General features: G+C 43.7%; 1 protein-coding gene across 1 annotated transcript; it reads right to left on the bottom strand.

Moving 5' to 3' along the window:
* Positions 1-10,471: 10,471 nt before the first annotated feature.
* On the bottom strand, positions 10,472-16,401 carry LOC133966302 (cytochrome P450 26C1). Its single transcript, XM_062401169.1, has 6 exons — positions 16,174-16,401; positions 15,047-15,271; positions 14,240-14,515; positions 13,876-14,034; positions 13,220-13,627; positions 10,472-12,729 (listed from the first exon to the last, which is right to left on the bottom strand). The coding sequence occupies exons 1-6, from the start codon at positions 16,381-16,383 to the stop codon at positions 12,385-12,387; spliced, it is 1,623 nt and encodes a 540-aa protein (XP_062257153.1). The 5' UTR covers positions 16,384-16,401; the 3' UTR covers positions 10,472-12,384.
* Between the last annotated feature and the right edge of the window lie 493 nt (positions 16,402-16,894).

Here is a 16,894-nt window from a genome sequence, read left to right as displayed (position 1 = left end):
TCGAAATGTACGACAAAGTTAAGTACAATACCACAAATAATATGTATTCACATCACATCACCTGTTTGGACCACGAACAAATATAATTATGTTCTCTCATTAGGGCCTGAGCAGTGATAGGCACTGTCAGGTGAGGCCCTATTGAAAGTGTAAGGATTATTATTATTATTCAGGCAAATGAATTTGGCTTTTTGAGGGCTTAACCTGCTCAAATTCTTACCAAAATTTGCAAAAAGTTATAAAGTGGTGACATTTTACGTATTCTGGTGGAATTTTCAATGGGCGTCGCAAAATAGCTCAACGGTGACCTCGACACCCCTGGAACATGTTCACATTGACCGATCTTCACAAAAATCGATACACAGCTGTATCATTACCAGACAAACAAAAAAAGTTAAGTTAAGCTGAAGCAGGTGTTTAATTTAAAGTTATTTTATATAAATATTGATCTTCAAACTGAGGCAAACATTGTGTGTCCATCATTTTCTGGTAAAAATAAACAAAGAAATAATATTTCAGTCAAGCAGCAAATAACTTAAGATAAAAATCACATAATGGAAAAACACAGATGAACACACACACTGAATTAACTGAATAATCTGCTGATTCGGTGGTTTCTCTAATTAACACTTCCTGTGTTGTCAATCCTGTGGGTTGAAGGTGCCCTCTGCTGGTGGAACGTGAAGACAATCAGAGGCTGGAATCTATAAACGTGAACAATCCCAATGTCACATACTTATAATCCACCAAAGTCTTTCTACAACGTCACATGAACATCCTTTAAATATGAATCAATCTATTTTTATTTTACCAGGAAACTCCTCCTCCTTCTTCTCATCCAGTTACAGTCGTCTTCACAGAGTCGGAGAACAACAAGAGTTCACATTATCTGAATCTAAAGAGAGGAAGTGTTGGTTTTTATGAAAATATTTTTATTGTTCTGACTTAACAAACACATTTATACATAGAACAATATGTATATGTATATGTATTCTCTGCTACATTTTTAAACAGAGAATCACACAAGTGGAACTCACATATGTTTGAAACAGGATATAAACACAATCCCTCAATGAAACCATAGAAAACTCAAACAAATGCTAAATAATAGAAACAAATACAACCGTGTGGGAAAAGCAGGCAGAGCACACACGCAACCACCAGATGGCGCCACCTGTCTGCCTTTCCTTCCGGTGTTACCATGGTTTGGAAAGGTGCCCACTTGAAGCCAACAGCAACAATATGACGCCTTTCTGCAAAGGTTGGGGTCAGAAGAGGGCGTGGCTTCATTTACTTTTTCACTGTGCTCATCTCTTGTTCGTCTTTGTCATTTTTTGTCTCAACTCGTCACGTACGATGGACGACTGGTCCTGACTCCTCCAGCGCCACTGACCCCTTGAATGTCATCTTTAAAAGTATGACAGGTCCATCAGCTGCTGCTGCACTCAAAGATTAAATTCATCTGCATGTCGTGAACGCATCCTGGTCATAAAGTCACAGGGATTTTTTGCAACCTACTTTTCTGAACCTCAAAATAACAGCTTCATCCGGATGTGACCTCTGGATTTGACCTCTGGACTTGACCTCTGGACGTGACATTGTGCGCCTTTCTCTTCACCTCCTGGTGACTCTACTGCTGATAGTAAACCGGATGATTCATTCAAACACACAGAAAAATGACATTCAATTTTCCTGACCTAGATTCATCAAGATCTATTTTAATTAGAAACTGTCCTGCTGAGTTTCTGAATCACGCTCAAAGGCTTTGCTGAAGAAAATTAAGGATTTTGATGTTTCCACTTTCATTGGAATGAGAGAGAAAAATACTGAATATTAAATTACGTGGATCAGTCTTGAAGCCTCCAGACGAGTCCGTCCTCACATGAACTTCATCAAAATGATAAACTCTCATCAGCCTGGAGACAAATATCTGAGAACATGTGTGTTCCCATATGTCTGTGAGTTTTACACGTTGATATTAACGATGTCGTACGACGGAAAAGACTGGGTGGCAGGGTTCAGAGTTGAGGTCAGAGGCGTGTCCTCAGAACCATAGAAATACAAACATGTATGCGCATTTGTTTGGTGTGTGTGTCTGTATGTGTGTGTGCGTGCCTGTTTGTGTACCTGTACATACCTGAACTTTCTGCTTCTCTTTTTTATCGTCTTTTTCTTGTTGTTACTGTACTTTGTTTTTATTCATGCCCATTGTGTATATGTGTGTGTGTGTGTGTATGTGTGTGTGTGTGTGTGTGTATGTGTGTGTGTGTGTGTGTGTTGCCGTGAGCTGAAGACAGAGTTGTCTCTGACGCAGGCAGAGCTGATCAAGCTGGATCTCCCGCCCATCTCCTCCTCACCTGTAATTATGCCCGGTGGCAAATCTGGCAACGGCTGAAGGTGAAGAGTTGAAACTTGAATCACACCTGTGATATTGAGATGTGATAATAATCAGAGAATTTGTGTAAGAAAAACTACAACAGACAATAAATACTACAAAAATATGACAAAATACTACTAATTATCATCGTCAGTGACTGTGTATAAAGACGATCATATGTCACTTTAAGCATCAACACAAACTGATGAGCAGAAAACAAATGGGTGATGAGGTAAAAGCTAAACAGACGCCGCTGCTCTCTCTCTCTCTCTCTCTCTCTCTCTCTCTCTCTCTCTCTTGCTCTCTCTTTCTCTCTCTCTCCACACAGACGGACGCTCTGCTTTTACAGCAGGGACAGACGGATGCACTGTAAACAAAGGTTTGTTCAAACGGGCAGCAGGTTGAGAACAGGTCAGATGTCTTATATGAATTATCAACACATTTAAAAACAGAGCAAATTTGGTTGAATTTAAAAAAGGTTGCACATTTGCTCCTGCAGCCAATCAGAGAGCAGCAGCTTTCCCATCAGCTGCTGATGCTAAAGCGTCTTCACCTGCTGGACACACCAGAAACTTTTTTGTTATCAAACCTCAATTACATTTCTTTGTCATAAGGATTTGATTATGTTGATAAGAACTTCTAAGGGACACTTGACAATAAAAACAAATATATTTATCAGCCTATATATTGGTATTAAAACAATTTTTTGTTCACTAAAATCAGTATCAACCCCAGAAATTAATTTAGGTTCTAATTCAGGTTCATAAACGACAAAATTATGGACGTTTTTTATTTTATTGATTTAGTCGTGCGTCTGTTACAGTTGACGTTTTTTGCTCTTTAGGCTCAATAATCTATTTTAACTGTGTGAAATGATTTGTGAAACTCCAGATTTGACTTACATTTGCTTATGGATCCATTTGACTTATTGTTCATGTTGAGTCAAAGGAGGAAACACAGAAGACATCAGAAAAAGAAGAAAAACAAAAGGACATTAAGAAGTTATATAATATAATATAGTTTCCATTTGAACCCTGTTAGTTCTCTGGTGTTTGTCAGTTCATGTTTTGTTATCACGTTGAAGACTGTTGATATAACACATTAGAGCCAATGAAAGGAAGCTGTTGAAACAGGATCACTCCTGGGTCAGGTTCTGGTTGGGGGGGGGCAACAACAGAACCTTTATCTGAAAAATAAAACGGATAAAAAGTGGAACACTGATCGAGTTAAACGTCCTGTGGTGTCAGCTAAGCCTCGGCTTCGGGGAGACACCAGCAAATTAGCAGCAACAACAGAGCCGCTGTGTTTGTTGTCATTCCGGAGTCAGTTATGCCTGGTGCTGCTTCGCTGCAGCACGGCCGCGGTGACACCTATCTCTGCGTTAAACCAATACGCCGAGGTCCCGACCCCTCCGTGTTTGGATTCGCAGGCCGGGAGCCCAGACAGCCGCACAGCGCTGCGACGTTCGTATCATCACAAGCCTCCGTACAGGAATGCAGCCGAGGCCACGGACCCCACGGTGACCCGGAGTGTGTGTTTGTGTGTGTGAATATACTCACTCACTCATGAACACACACACACACACACACAGGTCAGGCTGCCTCAACACTCTCTGACAGAAACAACTGTCTCCATGTGCAGTGGTGATCAAAGGAGGGAGAGTGTGTCTCACCGCACCGATACACTCTCTTCACCATGAGTCAGTCTCAGCTGTCAATCAAGACGTCTCGTTTTATCATCAAATAACAAATTAAAACACCTGAGCATACATCAGCGTCATAACACAGAAACCGTCGTTGAGATGTTGATGTATACTGCAGTCAGCCACTAGGGGGCGATCCAAGAGGATTTGGCTTCACTTTTCAGAGCTGACGTGATTTAAAGGCACATCTTCCTTTTTCTTCTAAAATGAATATCTAGACAGATGTGTGTTGTCGTGTGCAACTTCTACAACTTCCCGTCTCACAGATGACTCACCTACTTCATCATCAAACGATTTAACGCCACATGATGCAACAGGTGAGTCGTCCTTGACAGGTTAAAAAAGGAGAGTGAGATGGGGGGAGGAGGAGGGACGGGACGGAGAAGAGAGGAGACAAAAGAACAAACAGTTTTTTTTTAGACATGTGACTGAAGTCAGTTGCATGATCAACTTTTTCTGAACCCATCAACATGTTTTCTATGTTTTCATAATGTCAGAGGGATCACTGGGAACATCTCTTTCATGGCGTGGATCAGCTGAGTGAAACATCGATTGTTCATCCTTCCTGAAGAAGATTTTGGATGCGTCGGCGGACTTGTTGGGACAGATTCTCCCCGGGCACTTTGACTGACTGGTTGTCTGACTGACTGTCTGCCACATACCAGTGTGCAGTTCAAGAGTTCAGTTAATTCATGAACTCTGGTGGGGCACCACACCCAGCCAACGGCACGTTAAAGCCCTGTGTGTGTGTGTGTGTGTGTGTGTGTTGTTTTTCCCTCATGCATTCGTGATTCCACAGTATGCATGGAAGTGTTTAGGTTTGTCTCTGCATGAATCTGTGTTAGAGCTCCTGTACACACACACACACACACACACACACAGGTGTTTTCACTTATTCCCGCCTGATCGAGCCGATGTGTGGCTGCAGACATGCAGCTGTTTTAAATGTGATGCATAAAATAGATTAAAAAAAACAAGTGGAAATGAAAACCTTTGAAAATGGTTGGGAGAGGTGTAAAACTCTGTGTATTGATGAAGACAAATTTAAAGTTTTGACATGATTCTTATTAAAGCTCAGTTATTCTGCGGCCGATGCTTCAGTTTCACGCTTCAACCAAACACTACACAGGTGAAAAAACCAAGAGGCAACAGCAATAAGGGCGGGACGAGCTGATGACACCAATCACGGAAATCCTGTGCAGCCCCTGAATTAGGACACAGCTGTGGTCCATGGTTTACCTGTAGACTTTAGTAAATGATGACGCCCACGTTCTCGTCCTGATTGGTTCTTGACAGTCCCATGATGAATACAATGAGTTGCTAACACTCAAAAAAAGTTTTCACCATCACTGTTCCTCCTTCAGAGTATTTTCTGTGCCCAAGTAGCCCACTGCAGAGGAGACCATCCACTTCCTGTTTACACCACATGACCAGTGTATGTGAACGGTCATGTGACGTGTGTTCAGTTGCAGATCTTAGTGGAAACATGTTCACATCAACTAAAAGCAGCAAAACATTAGTTGTCTTGATCTCTGCAGGAGACAAACAGTGCAGGAGAACCAGGAAGGTCAGAGGTCATGGTCAGCCTCAGGGCCGTCTGTCTTGGTCAAGTACAATGCAGCAGGGCAGACGGGTAATTGAACTTGTGACCCTGGCGGCTGCAGGTTCAGACTGTGCTCAGGTAAACATGGAGGTGAACTCTAAATTGTCCGAGGCGAACGCAGCGTTGGTCTTCCTGAGTGTGACTGTCTCTCCGAACGACTCTGCAGGCGTCTCCAGCTCCTCCAGGCTGACGGCTGGAATGCTGACATAACAGATGTTGTCTGACAAAGCCAATAATTATCTGCTGTACAGCTGTATGTCCGTACCCGCTCTTCCTCCTCCCTCTCCACATCCTCCTCCGCCTCCTCGGACTCCTTCTCCACGTACGCTTCCTCCAGCTGCTCTGCACCTAAACCAACATTTACCCCCTGCACGTCACATTCATCTTTTATCTCAACTTCCAATGAAAGCTTCTAAATTCAGTAGGTCCTCCAACAATGTAAAACACAGAATATTCTCACCTCCCTGTCTGGAATCTGCTGCTCGTTCTGGTTCATTCGTCCAGATCAAGTCGTTGTTTAAGGTCACTTGTGTTGCTCACGACTTTAAAACCACATCAGGATTTAAATCATTACTATGTCGAAGAACCTGCTGGTTATTTAATAGTGTTCGTACACAGTTGATTGTAAAGAAATGAGATGTTGATCTCACCGAGCTGCTGTATCTCTGTTTTCACACGATTCTGTAAAACGCCTCCCTCTCGACGCCGTGTTATAAATAAACCCGACGTCTGATAGTGGAGGTGGGCGGATCGTGGTAACGCACCACTGGAGCCTTGTTGGTAAATTTTTCTCCAAAGACCGCTGCTTTACCTCATTAAAATAATTAAGTGCTCTCCCAATGACCTGAAACAGCCATTTAGGGAAATGGTTATTGATGTGTATCTTTTGTTGTGTAGCTGAACACAAGCGGTGCAGGTCCAGAGAGGTGAGGGGGTGAAGGGGTGAGGAGGTCAGGTACCGATGACAAACCAGAAAATCAAAACAAGAGTCCTCCTCTCTGAGACGGAGTACGTTCCTGATAAATATCAACGTTTAGGTTTGAATTTATCTACTTTTATTGGAACACCTATAAATGGTCAAATTCACATTCACACAATGCTCAGCAGCTCATTTGTTAATGTGACGCCCCAAATGAGACTTTCACTTTCTGATGTCGTCCTTTATAAACCAATGAACATAAATTGTCTTTCCAAACTATTTGTTTATCTCACAAACACCTTGAAGTAATTTTTTATCCACGTTTTTTATTATCAACCTGCAGAATCATTCAAGTTTAAAATGACATTATCTATTGAGCGGCAATAAACTCATGAATTATCACTTCAACATGTCTCTTCTTCATGTTAAATAACAGAATTGCATATTTTTCCTGTTCATAATGTTATTTATTGTTTCCGGATATAAACCGATCGTCTGTTTAAAGATCTCTCTCATGTCGATAGTGAATATTTGATTGAAAGTGAAAGTGAAAGTTTTTTACCTTGTTTTTACACTGTAGTTTTTCTTCTTCTTCTACCTTTCTTCAATGACAGTTGTTAAACACCTTTTTGGTTCATTACTGCCACCTTCACTTCCTGTTCAGTCCTGAGGGGGCGAAACTCCCAAAAAGCCCTTTGAACGGGAAAACCTGTCCATCATGATGTGTGTAGTTTCCATGTTGGACGTCATTTTGGAATAGATATTAGAGGAAGGATCATAGATCATAAAAGTGAAAGGTAAAAAATAACATGTAAAAAACTCTTTTGCAAAAGTAGTTTGGTAAAGTTGAGTTTTTAAGATGTTTTTTAAAACAGAAGTTTCTTTTGTGAGAGTCATGGTGGGCGTCCAGAAGGCCCCGCCCCCTTCCATCTTTGGCCACAGTCAGAAAACCTTTAAAATGTTTAAATGTTCAGTGAGTTTTTATAGTGTAACAGTTTAATTTTACAGTTGTGAACACATCAGGACGGATGAACTCCCGCTGATCCTCCACGGCTGCCGCAGTCCGTCTTTATCCCTGAAGTCACACAATGGACTCAAACTGACTCAGCGCCTAAAAGGAAACGTAAACTTTCAATTACACGTATGAAAAAAACGAAAAACCACCAAGATTGCAGCGTTGAGGTTTTTCCTCCGTGACAGCAGCAGCGATGGAAATAAACCTTAAGAAAACACGAGGTTAAATATCTACACACACACACTCACACACACACTCTCACTCTGAGGCCGAGGAGCCACCAAGCGTCTTATCCCAGTCGCCATCTGACCCTGTTTTCTCCCTCATTTCGCAAATCGCCGTCCTTATCGCGACCAGGACCTGTCGCTGAACCAGAAAACACAAATACGAGGCTGGAGCCGAGCGAGAAAGGTTTTTTATATCTCAGAGGAAAAGAGAAAATAGATTTGATGGGACGGATAAAGAAATGGTGGCAGATTTGCAACACGAGTCACTGTTTTTAAAATGAGTTAGATTCTACTTGATGAATTCTATCAGACGCAGCAGCTTGTGAATGTGAGTCCGAGTTTGATCTCACGTGAATCTAATCTGCCGTCACAGGTTCACGAAGACATGACAAACATTTCTGATCAGGAGGATGAAGGGACGCCCTCTTCACTAATCTCAGGACCTCCCAGGTCCCAGAGCTTGTGAAGTGTAGTTTTAAATGAAAGGGTTGTTATAAAGGGTCCGTGTTCGTTCCCCTCGGTTGGTTTCATACAGGGTCTGAAGCTGAAGACATCTGCAGTCGACTCGTTCAGTCTCCGTCACACAAACACAAACGTCCACAGAGGGGTCGCGAGTAAATGACGAGATTTACAATACAAGGTTCAAACGTGGAAACTTTAAATCTGTCGGTTAGGGCAGCGACATATGAACGGCTGTTTGATGTTGGCGTGAATCTGCGTGTCCCTGCTTGTACGTAACTATGACGATAGCCGTGTTACAGTTCAGGGGACACGCCTTTGTTGGCTGTGAAGTCTGAACTGAAAAGTCTGGTTTCTTTTTACTCGCTGTGACTGTTGCATCGTTAGCTTTCGAGCTGCTGCACTGACAGCAGCTCGGCCTCAGTCTGACAGATAATCAATGGACGTCTTCTTCTTCTTCTTCTTCTTCTTCTTCTTCTTCTTCTTCTTCTTCTTCTTCTTCTTCTTCCTTGTTTGGTTTATTGGCGGCTAGCAACCAACATCAAGTAGCATAACCGTCAGACCAGGTCCCGCTGCTAGACATCACATGTTGTCCTTTGATTCAAGCCGCAACTTTATGAGCAGCGAGAGGTTTCTCCTGTGAGAAGCGTGGAACTGACTGAGCAGCTTCAACTGTCACAATCAGGTCCGGCGAGTTGAAGAGTGAAGCTGAACTGTCGATCAGTTCAAAAGACTCTGAAGTTATTATAAACCAGTTTATCTCCAATACTCAGCGGGAAACTTTCAGAATGAGAAGAATTCTAAACAGAGTTTGGTGGATTTGTTACGGCAGCAGCTTCTGGTTCAGGAAGCAGAGGATCATGGGTAATATTTAAGAGTGGGACGACCCAGTCAGAACTCCTCACATTGATAAATTTAGTTTTTTCTACACATTAAAACCACATCATCACTCAGACCCACAGACCAGCAGCAATAATCACCACATGCAGGGGGCGCTCTTTATCAGTTACTATCACATGGTGATGCTTTAATGTTTTGAACAATCTAATTGTTTTTTTAATTTAGAAACTGATTTTAATCATAAAGCTCCTGAGCCTGGGTGGATCAGCCTCAGTCTGTATGTTAAAGCAGCACTTCTGGGATCAAGTGAGTCTGTTGTCCCATTGTTGCGTCTGTTGTGTTATACCAGCGCCAGTCGGGATGTGTTGAGTATGTTTTGTGTTGTGTTACGTCCCCGCTCCGGTTCCCATGCAGCCTCCAATCAGCTGACCGGTCACTGACCTGCGCAGCCGGTGGCATCGGAGTGAACTCTCAGTTCAAAACGTCGCCAAGTTCACACTGACTGAGCGTCAATCAGATAACGACCTTGGCAGAGCTACGGGGCCCTGCAGCGTACATAATTAGGCCGGGCTGTTTGTGTCCCATTAATTTTCTGCCACATAGCTTCACCCTATTCTCTGCCTGTCAATGAGGGCGGTCAGGTGGAGGCTGGAAATGCCTGGTGACCTAAACATGACCCCTGCTGTGACCTCTGTGCTGACGTCCACTGGGACCTCAGTCGCGACCTCCTGATGAGTTCTGTTTGGAATGAGGTCAGGACGCTTGTTGTGGTTTTTGTGGTTAAATTTTAGTCACTTTGGTTCCATGTTTTTTTCCCGGATGCTACGGATCTGAGTCAAGCCCTTGCCTGCCGCTGAGGCTCATGGGTATTGTTGTATTTAAAATCATTTGCACATTGACAAAATAAACAAAATTCAGTATAAAAGTGTATCTGCCAACCTCCACACTCTGTCACTATAAAACATTATTTTTTTTATGATCTAAAATATTGTCCTGTTCATAAAATTCAGCCTGCTGTCACCAGGGGGCGATGGAGCCACGTTCTGCCTCTGCCACTGACTGTAAATTAAGATGGATGACATGACGGTTCCCCTAAAGTGAAGCCAAAGTGTCAGAAGCGCCCTCTGGTGGCTGGGTGCAGTATTGGTCATAAACCTCTCCTCCTCCATGTTAGCAGATGGGACACGGACCATCCTATTTTAAGAAAGACATTAAATAAATGTTTGTCAAAAAATGGTTTCTGTCATTTCAGGTAGGTCATGTTTCTACGATGCCCCCCCCCCCCCCTCGGGCCTGGCTGCCACCCAATAATATCAATAGCACAGTGTCAGGATTTTATGTTTGTATGAATATTTAGACATTCAGTTACAGTAAGAAATATAAAATTAAACATGATGAGAACAAGATACTTCACCATCTTCTAATTTACTCTTTACATCGACTGTACAGCAGCTACACACTCAACACACAGGACAAATATATACAGACTCCTTAAAGTGGAGAAAGTGCTATCTCCTTCCACAGATCCATCGTACGTAACATTTCACAGCGCGTCTCATTAGGCTTCAAAACCAACACACACACAGTCTCAGAATTAGACCAATAATAATAATATTAATAAGTTGACTCTCAGTGAACGCTGCTCTAAACAAAGACAGTTTCTAACAGAGAAACAAGGTTTTCTGGTCTTTACAAATTAGTGTCTCTATCTATTCATATTACAGAGAGTGAAACAGAAATTATACATCTGCGTTTTAAATACAGCTTATTCATAATGCTACTTCATTTCATACACACAATAATAGCACTTTTAAGGATATACAGTATAACACATTCATATTAAGACAACAGAGTAGATTTTTATGTATTGAGACGTTCAGAGAAGTTCCTGATTGTGAGTTAAGATCAAGTGCAAGCTCCATCAGTGAACGTGTTTCTGTGGTTTGTTGTTGCATCGTGGGACTGAACGAACGTGAGTCCAGATGTTTCTCATCTTTCTGTTTCTGCACAGGTAGAACTTATCCACGTCTCAGGTATCGAAGGCCAAAGATGAAAATGAAAATGAGGACAGAACTAGAAACGGATTTGATTAAAAAAATCTGGAGAAAATCAGGGGTCGAGTTCCCGAGATGCAAAATTTGACCAGTTGCACTTTGTGAGTTTTCAAAAAAGCTGTCAGAGAATCGATAAAGTTTCATTAATTTAAATACAGACAGCTCTCGGATTTCTGCTCAGCATGCACGACCACAACAAGTTTCGAGGCTAAATTAACGGCACATTTCGGTCTCGGATGTCAAACTAGACTTACTGTCCCTGTCTTTATATTTCAATAAGTTAAAATGTATTTACAGAATAAAGATGCAGAGAATATGATATAGCTGAAAGCTACTTTGCTTAATTGACTGTAAAACACCATTTAGTGTTGGTGGAAATGATGTTACACCTGACCTGTTATTAATAGCTTTCAGAGACTTAGCGCTTCTTACTGATGTGACCTTGATGCATAAATAAATAAACTGAACCGAAGAGAAGATGAAATGCTCCGAAGAACCAACGTAAACCTCTTTCTCATCTCCTGAGTGTGAAATACAAGCGTCTGGAAAATATTTACAAAAAGATTTTTCACAAACAAGCTTATTTTGTTCAGTATTCATCATCAAAAATATGAATTTACAGATATAAGTTAAGATATTGATGTAGTGATTCCTCTTTCATTGCCTTTGAATAACAGGTTGATGCTGGTATGACCTGCTACCAACAGGGGGTGCTGTCGCCAAGGTTCCACAATGAAAAACCCGTCACACAATAATAAGCTAGCAAGAGACGCCAGTAGCTAACACTGGTGTGTCTGCACAGGCGAGTCGAAGGAGGTGCGTCTGTGTTTATTCTGTTACAGGTATCAGTTGTGTAGTTGTGTGAGTAGTTGTGTAGTTATAGTTAGCGTTACTAGCTTCACTGATCTGTTAGCATGTGCGGAACTTAGTGTCTTGGCTCGATGTGCATCCATGAAATCTTGTATATATATATCGCCTGATAGCCCGCTGTTGTGGCCAGGTAATTCACACTGTTCGTGTCCATCAAGACAGGGGGGGGGGGGGTTGGACTGCAGTATCAGTCACCGCGGTTTTGCCTCCTTTATCATGTTCGCCGATATTTCCAGAATCAGGATTTGAGGTAAAATTTCCTCTTGACTGAGTTCTCTCTTTATTTTTTTGAAAAGGTTCGTCAGGCTGAGTTTGTGTCTAAAGTGTGTAGTTGTACGTGAAGTGCACGTACAGCCCGTTCACTGGATGCACGATCGGCACCGTCTGCATCTTTGGAAAGTTCTCGGTGGCCAGAGCCCACTTGCAGGTTCCGATCAGCTCCACAGTGAGAGTCTTGAGGATGATCTGCGCCAGTTCCTTCCCCACGCAGCTTCGCACGCCGCCACCGAACGGCACATAGCTGAACCGAGCCGACTTGCTCTCCTCCCGGTCCGGGCCGAACCGATCTGGGTCGAACAGCTCCGGGCTCTGGAAGACGGCTGCGGTCTCGTGGGTGTCACGGATGCTGTACATTACACTCCAGCCTTTAGGGATCTGGTAGCCCTGTGAAATAGGAACAAAGGTTTTATCTTTACATGTTGTTAAATCTTATCACATCTCCACAACAACGACAAGATTTGTCGAAGGCAATTTCATAAAAAATGAAGGGCTAAGACAGATCATGTAGAAAATAATAGTTATAACCCCTTCATAATAAATATAGCAAGCTGTACATCAAGGGCAGAGGCATTTTAAGAATAAAACTGATTTACTCTCGAACAGAATTTGTTTATTGAAGATCGCATTAATCCGCAGAATTGTTGAAATACAGTTGTCTTGGTAATGATCATCAGGCTCCACAAGGAGGAGCTGTGCAGTTATTACCAGACCTCGCAAAACGACAGAAGCGTTAGAGTCGCCCCCTACAGGCAAATACAGTTAAAGCGTCTGCAGTGAAACTAGCACCACCGATCTATCGCTTGCTACTGTCAGATCTTTGTCGACCCAAACCAAAGAACCCGTCATATGAACAGTGTCTGTGACTTGAACTTACGTCTAATTCGAACGTCTGCAGGGCCGTGCGGTAGCCACCGGACACCGGCGGCAGGAAGCGCAGCACCTCTTTGATGACAAAGTCGACGTATCGCAGCTGGCTCAGCTTGTCCAGGCTCAGGTACGGTATGTGAGACTGGGACAGCGGGAAACCATTCTGGTCGCTGGGATTCTGACACACTTCGTTTAGCAGGCAGGTTGTCTCTGTGACGCTGGCGTAGGGGTCTTTCTCGGTGGTGGCGCCAGAGGAGCTGAGACCTCTGGGGGGTTCGTAGCCCAAGCCCTCAGCCTCCAGCTCGATTCTGGCCTTCTCCACCACCGCAGGGTGACGAAGGAGCTGCAGAATCAGAGACGTGGAGGCGCTGGCTGTGGTGGAGTGAGCGGCGAAGATCAACTCCACTGCTGTTTCCTGCAAGAGAGGGAATTGGAAAATTATTTTATCTTTTCCCACTGATTTGAATTAGTTAAATTGAATTCAGTTCCATGTCAATCCTTCAAGACGTCAAAACGGATCTGAATTTCTCTGAGCACGAAGACGTCTAAGAGCATCTGGGGTAAGGCTTTGCAATATCAACGCTGGACACAAAAGTTCAAACAACAATAAAACTGGTTGTACCATTCTGAACTTTCAGAATCATAACTTTCAGGCTCTGTTACCTTCAGCTCCTGGATGCTGACCTCCTGTCCGATCTCTTTGGCGCTGGACAACATGTAGTCGAAGGCGTCATGATACTCGTCATCCGACTGCTGCCGCGCCATCTTCTCCTCGATGATTTTCTCCATGTTGGCATGCAGGATTTCTCTGGCTTTAATTCCCTGGAAAGAGAAGCATCATTTAAAATGAAATTAGATCCACCTTAGCTTGTACTTTGTCTTTTAGAAGCTGACTCTAAGAAGCCGGACACCTCAAATCCAGCAGAATCAGCAGCTAGATTAAGATACATTTATTAGTCCCAAACACACAACTGAACTTGACCTCTAGTTTTATCAGGTCCTGTGCATTGTCCTCACAGTGTCTCACCTTGCGGAGGCCGCAGAGCGGAGCGTCTATTGGGAGCGAGAACAGGTTGTTCATCAACTGCTCGAAGATGCCGGCCAGGTACACGATCCGCTCCTCCTCCAGCTGCAGACCCAGCAGGACCCGGACGGCGATACGGAACGTCAAGGACTTGGCGGCGCTGTAAACATCGATGGAACCTGGCGCCGAGCACCACTTGGCGATTTCAGACTTGATGACGTCCTGCAGCCGGGGCAGGAAGGACTCCAGGGCCCCTCGGCTAAACACTTTAGCCAGGATCTTGAAAGGGTTAAGGAAACAAAGAGAGAGGAGTCGTAAAAAGTTATTACCTGGTACACGACAGTCAACACCTTTGAGGGAGTACTGACGGAGGAGGAGGACGGGTGGGGAGGATAAGAAGGATGTAGGAGATAAGATGTGACGGGAGGCAGAGGAGACAACAGGACGTCAGAAGAGGACAGAACGAAGACATTAGATTGGTTGGGATAAGTTGCAAGAAGAGTATGAGCATTGAAAGTGTATATTATCAACAATTTTGGATAGTTTAACTATATCCATTAATGTTAACTGCTGTTGAGACGACAAGGAAGCATCGCTGTCCTTAATTCAGTGTTTTTATCTTTCCTTAATAATCCTCTGAGTTTCACGTCTGAGCTCCTAAATGTTGCAGTTGTCAGACCTAACACACATGCATCCAGATTTAACACAAACTGGAAAAGAAAACCCGATCCATCCTCAACATTTATGTAAATATCAGGAGCTGGTTTATGAACCTGAACTGAAACCTGTGAAAGTTCCTCCTCTTCTTACCTTTCTCTTCCTCTTGTGCAGGTCCCCGATGGAGTTGACCAGGGTGTTGGGCCCCAGGATGATGCGGGTGCTCTGGGGCCACTGGGTGCACACCAGACTGTGCTCGCCCAGCAGGATCTTGCGGATGTTCTCAGCCCCCGTGACCCTGATGAGGGGCTTCCCCAGCAGGTGGGTCTTGAACACGTTGCCGTGACGTTCTCTTCGGGAGATGTGGAAGTTGGAGCCCTGGAGAGCAGAAGCAGAAAAGTAGATTTTAAGAGTTTGTCGAATTTAAGGTACAAACACAAATTGGAAAACTACAGGATTTATGACACAAACTATGTATCAAAATTTTACTTCACTGCAGAAATATCTTCTGTCTGCTTTTGGTCCAGTTTAGAAAGTTCTCTCAAAAACTGATATTTCAGTGACATTTGTTGAAAATGGATCAAAAACAAAACGCTGGTCTGCATTTTTGTGAATTTCAGTCTTGTTTTCTTATTGATAGAAACACTGATTTTGTGAGTGTTTGTTTTTAGATACAGGTGGTAAACAATAATCCAAATTACACACGAGCAGGACTGTGCAGCATAAGGATGAAGCGACTTTCTGTGAGATATCTTTTTTTACGAAACATGAAGAAATGACGATCAGCTCATGACTGTTCACATACTTTTGGCCAAGCTTGGAGTTAGTCCGCCATCATTTGCTGTTAGAGCTTTAAAGGACGGTGAAAAGCGGATGAGGAGGGAAGGATAGAGGGATGAAGAGACAGGAACATTCCAGACAGACGGAGAGAAAGAGGGAGGAAGAACAGAAAACGTCTGTTTCTGAGCATCAAGTCCGCACATGTTGCATCAGCAGCAGAGACTCGGTGTGGAGAATCTGCGGCTTTTCACAGATCCCACACATCATATCATCAATAATGATCCATAATCAATAAGCTGTTCATTCAAAACCTGGTGCCGATCTGCAGAGGTTACCGACAGACACACACACACACACACACAAACAAACATACACACACACACACCCACACACACAGACACAGACGCGGACGCACACACACTGACGCACAGGACGGGTGAGCTGTGGTTCTGGAACACTTGGAAAGAAAGTTACAGCGACCCAGCGGTGTCGTGTCTGACCTGGAACAGCCAGTGGAAGGTCTCTCCGACCAGCGGCCAGCCCATGGAGCCCTTCGGCAGCGGCAGGCTGCTCTCTTTGTCCCGGGTCAGGCTCCAGCGGAGGCTCCACAGCTGCTGGGTGAGCGCCAGCAGCAGGAGCGCGGACAGCACCGAGGTGAGCGCGGCGCCAAGAGCCCACAGAGCCCCGAACTGAGCCTGCAGGGTGATCATCTCCGAGCCGGTCAACTTCCCAGCATCCACCTGTGTCTGGAGCCCGCGTAACGGCGCCTCCGTCCCGTCTCAAAGTGTCCGGCGGCCGTGCGTAAAGTTGCTCCTGCGTCTTTCTGCTCCTGCGGCTCCTTATTGTCCCTCGTTCCTCCTGTAAACTGTCCAAATAAAATAAATGAACCTCCAGCTGCAGCAGAATTAAAAACAGAGATGAAGATAGAAGATCTAAACAAAGACTGAACCGTTACACACTGATCTACAGGCTGGCCCGCGACCTCCTGGTCCTCCTGCTGATGCTCTGATGATTCAATTCATAATAATAATAATTATTATTCTCTTGCCCTCATCAGAGAAAATACCAGTTTTTGCATTTAAAAAAATAAATAAATTTACAACAGAATATTTTAGCTAGTGCATTCTGCGGTTACATTAATATTCTTCTCTAAGAGTTTTCATAGACGCGCCTCTTGAGACCGGATGGATGCGAGCACACACACACATACACACACACACG

Source organism: Platichthys flesus, chromosome 12 (assembly GCF_949316205.1).
Source record: "Platichthys flesus chromosome 12, fPlaFle2.1, whole genome shotgun sequence".
Lineage (NCBI taxonomy): Eukaryota > Metazoa > Chordata > Actinopteri > Pleuronectiformes > Pleuronectidae > Platichthys > Platichthys flesus.
Note: the sequence above shows the minus strand (reverse complement) of the source record. Positions and strands in the feature narration are given on the sequence as shown.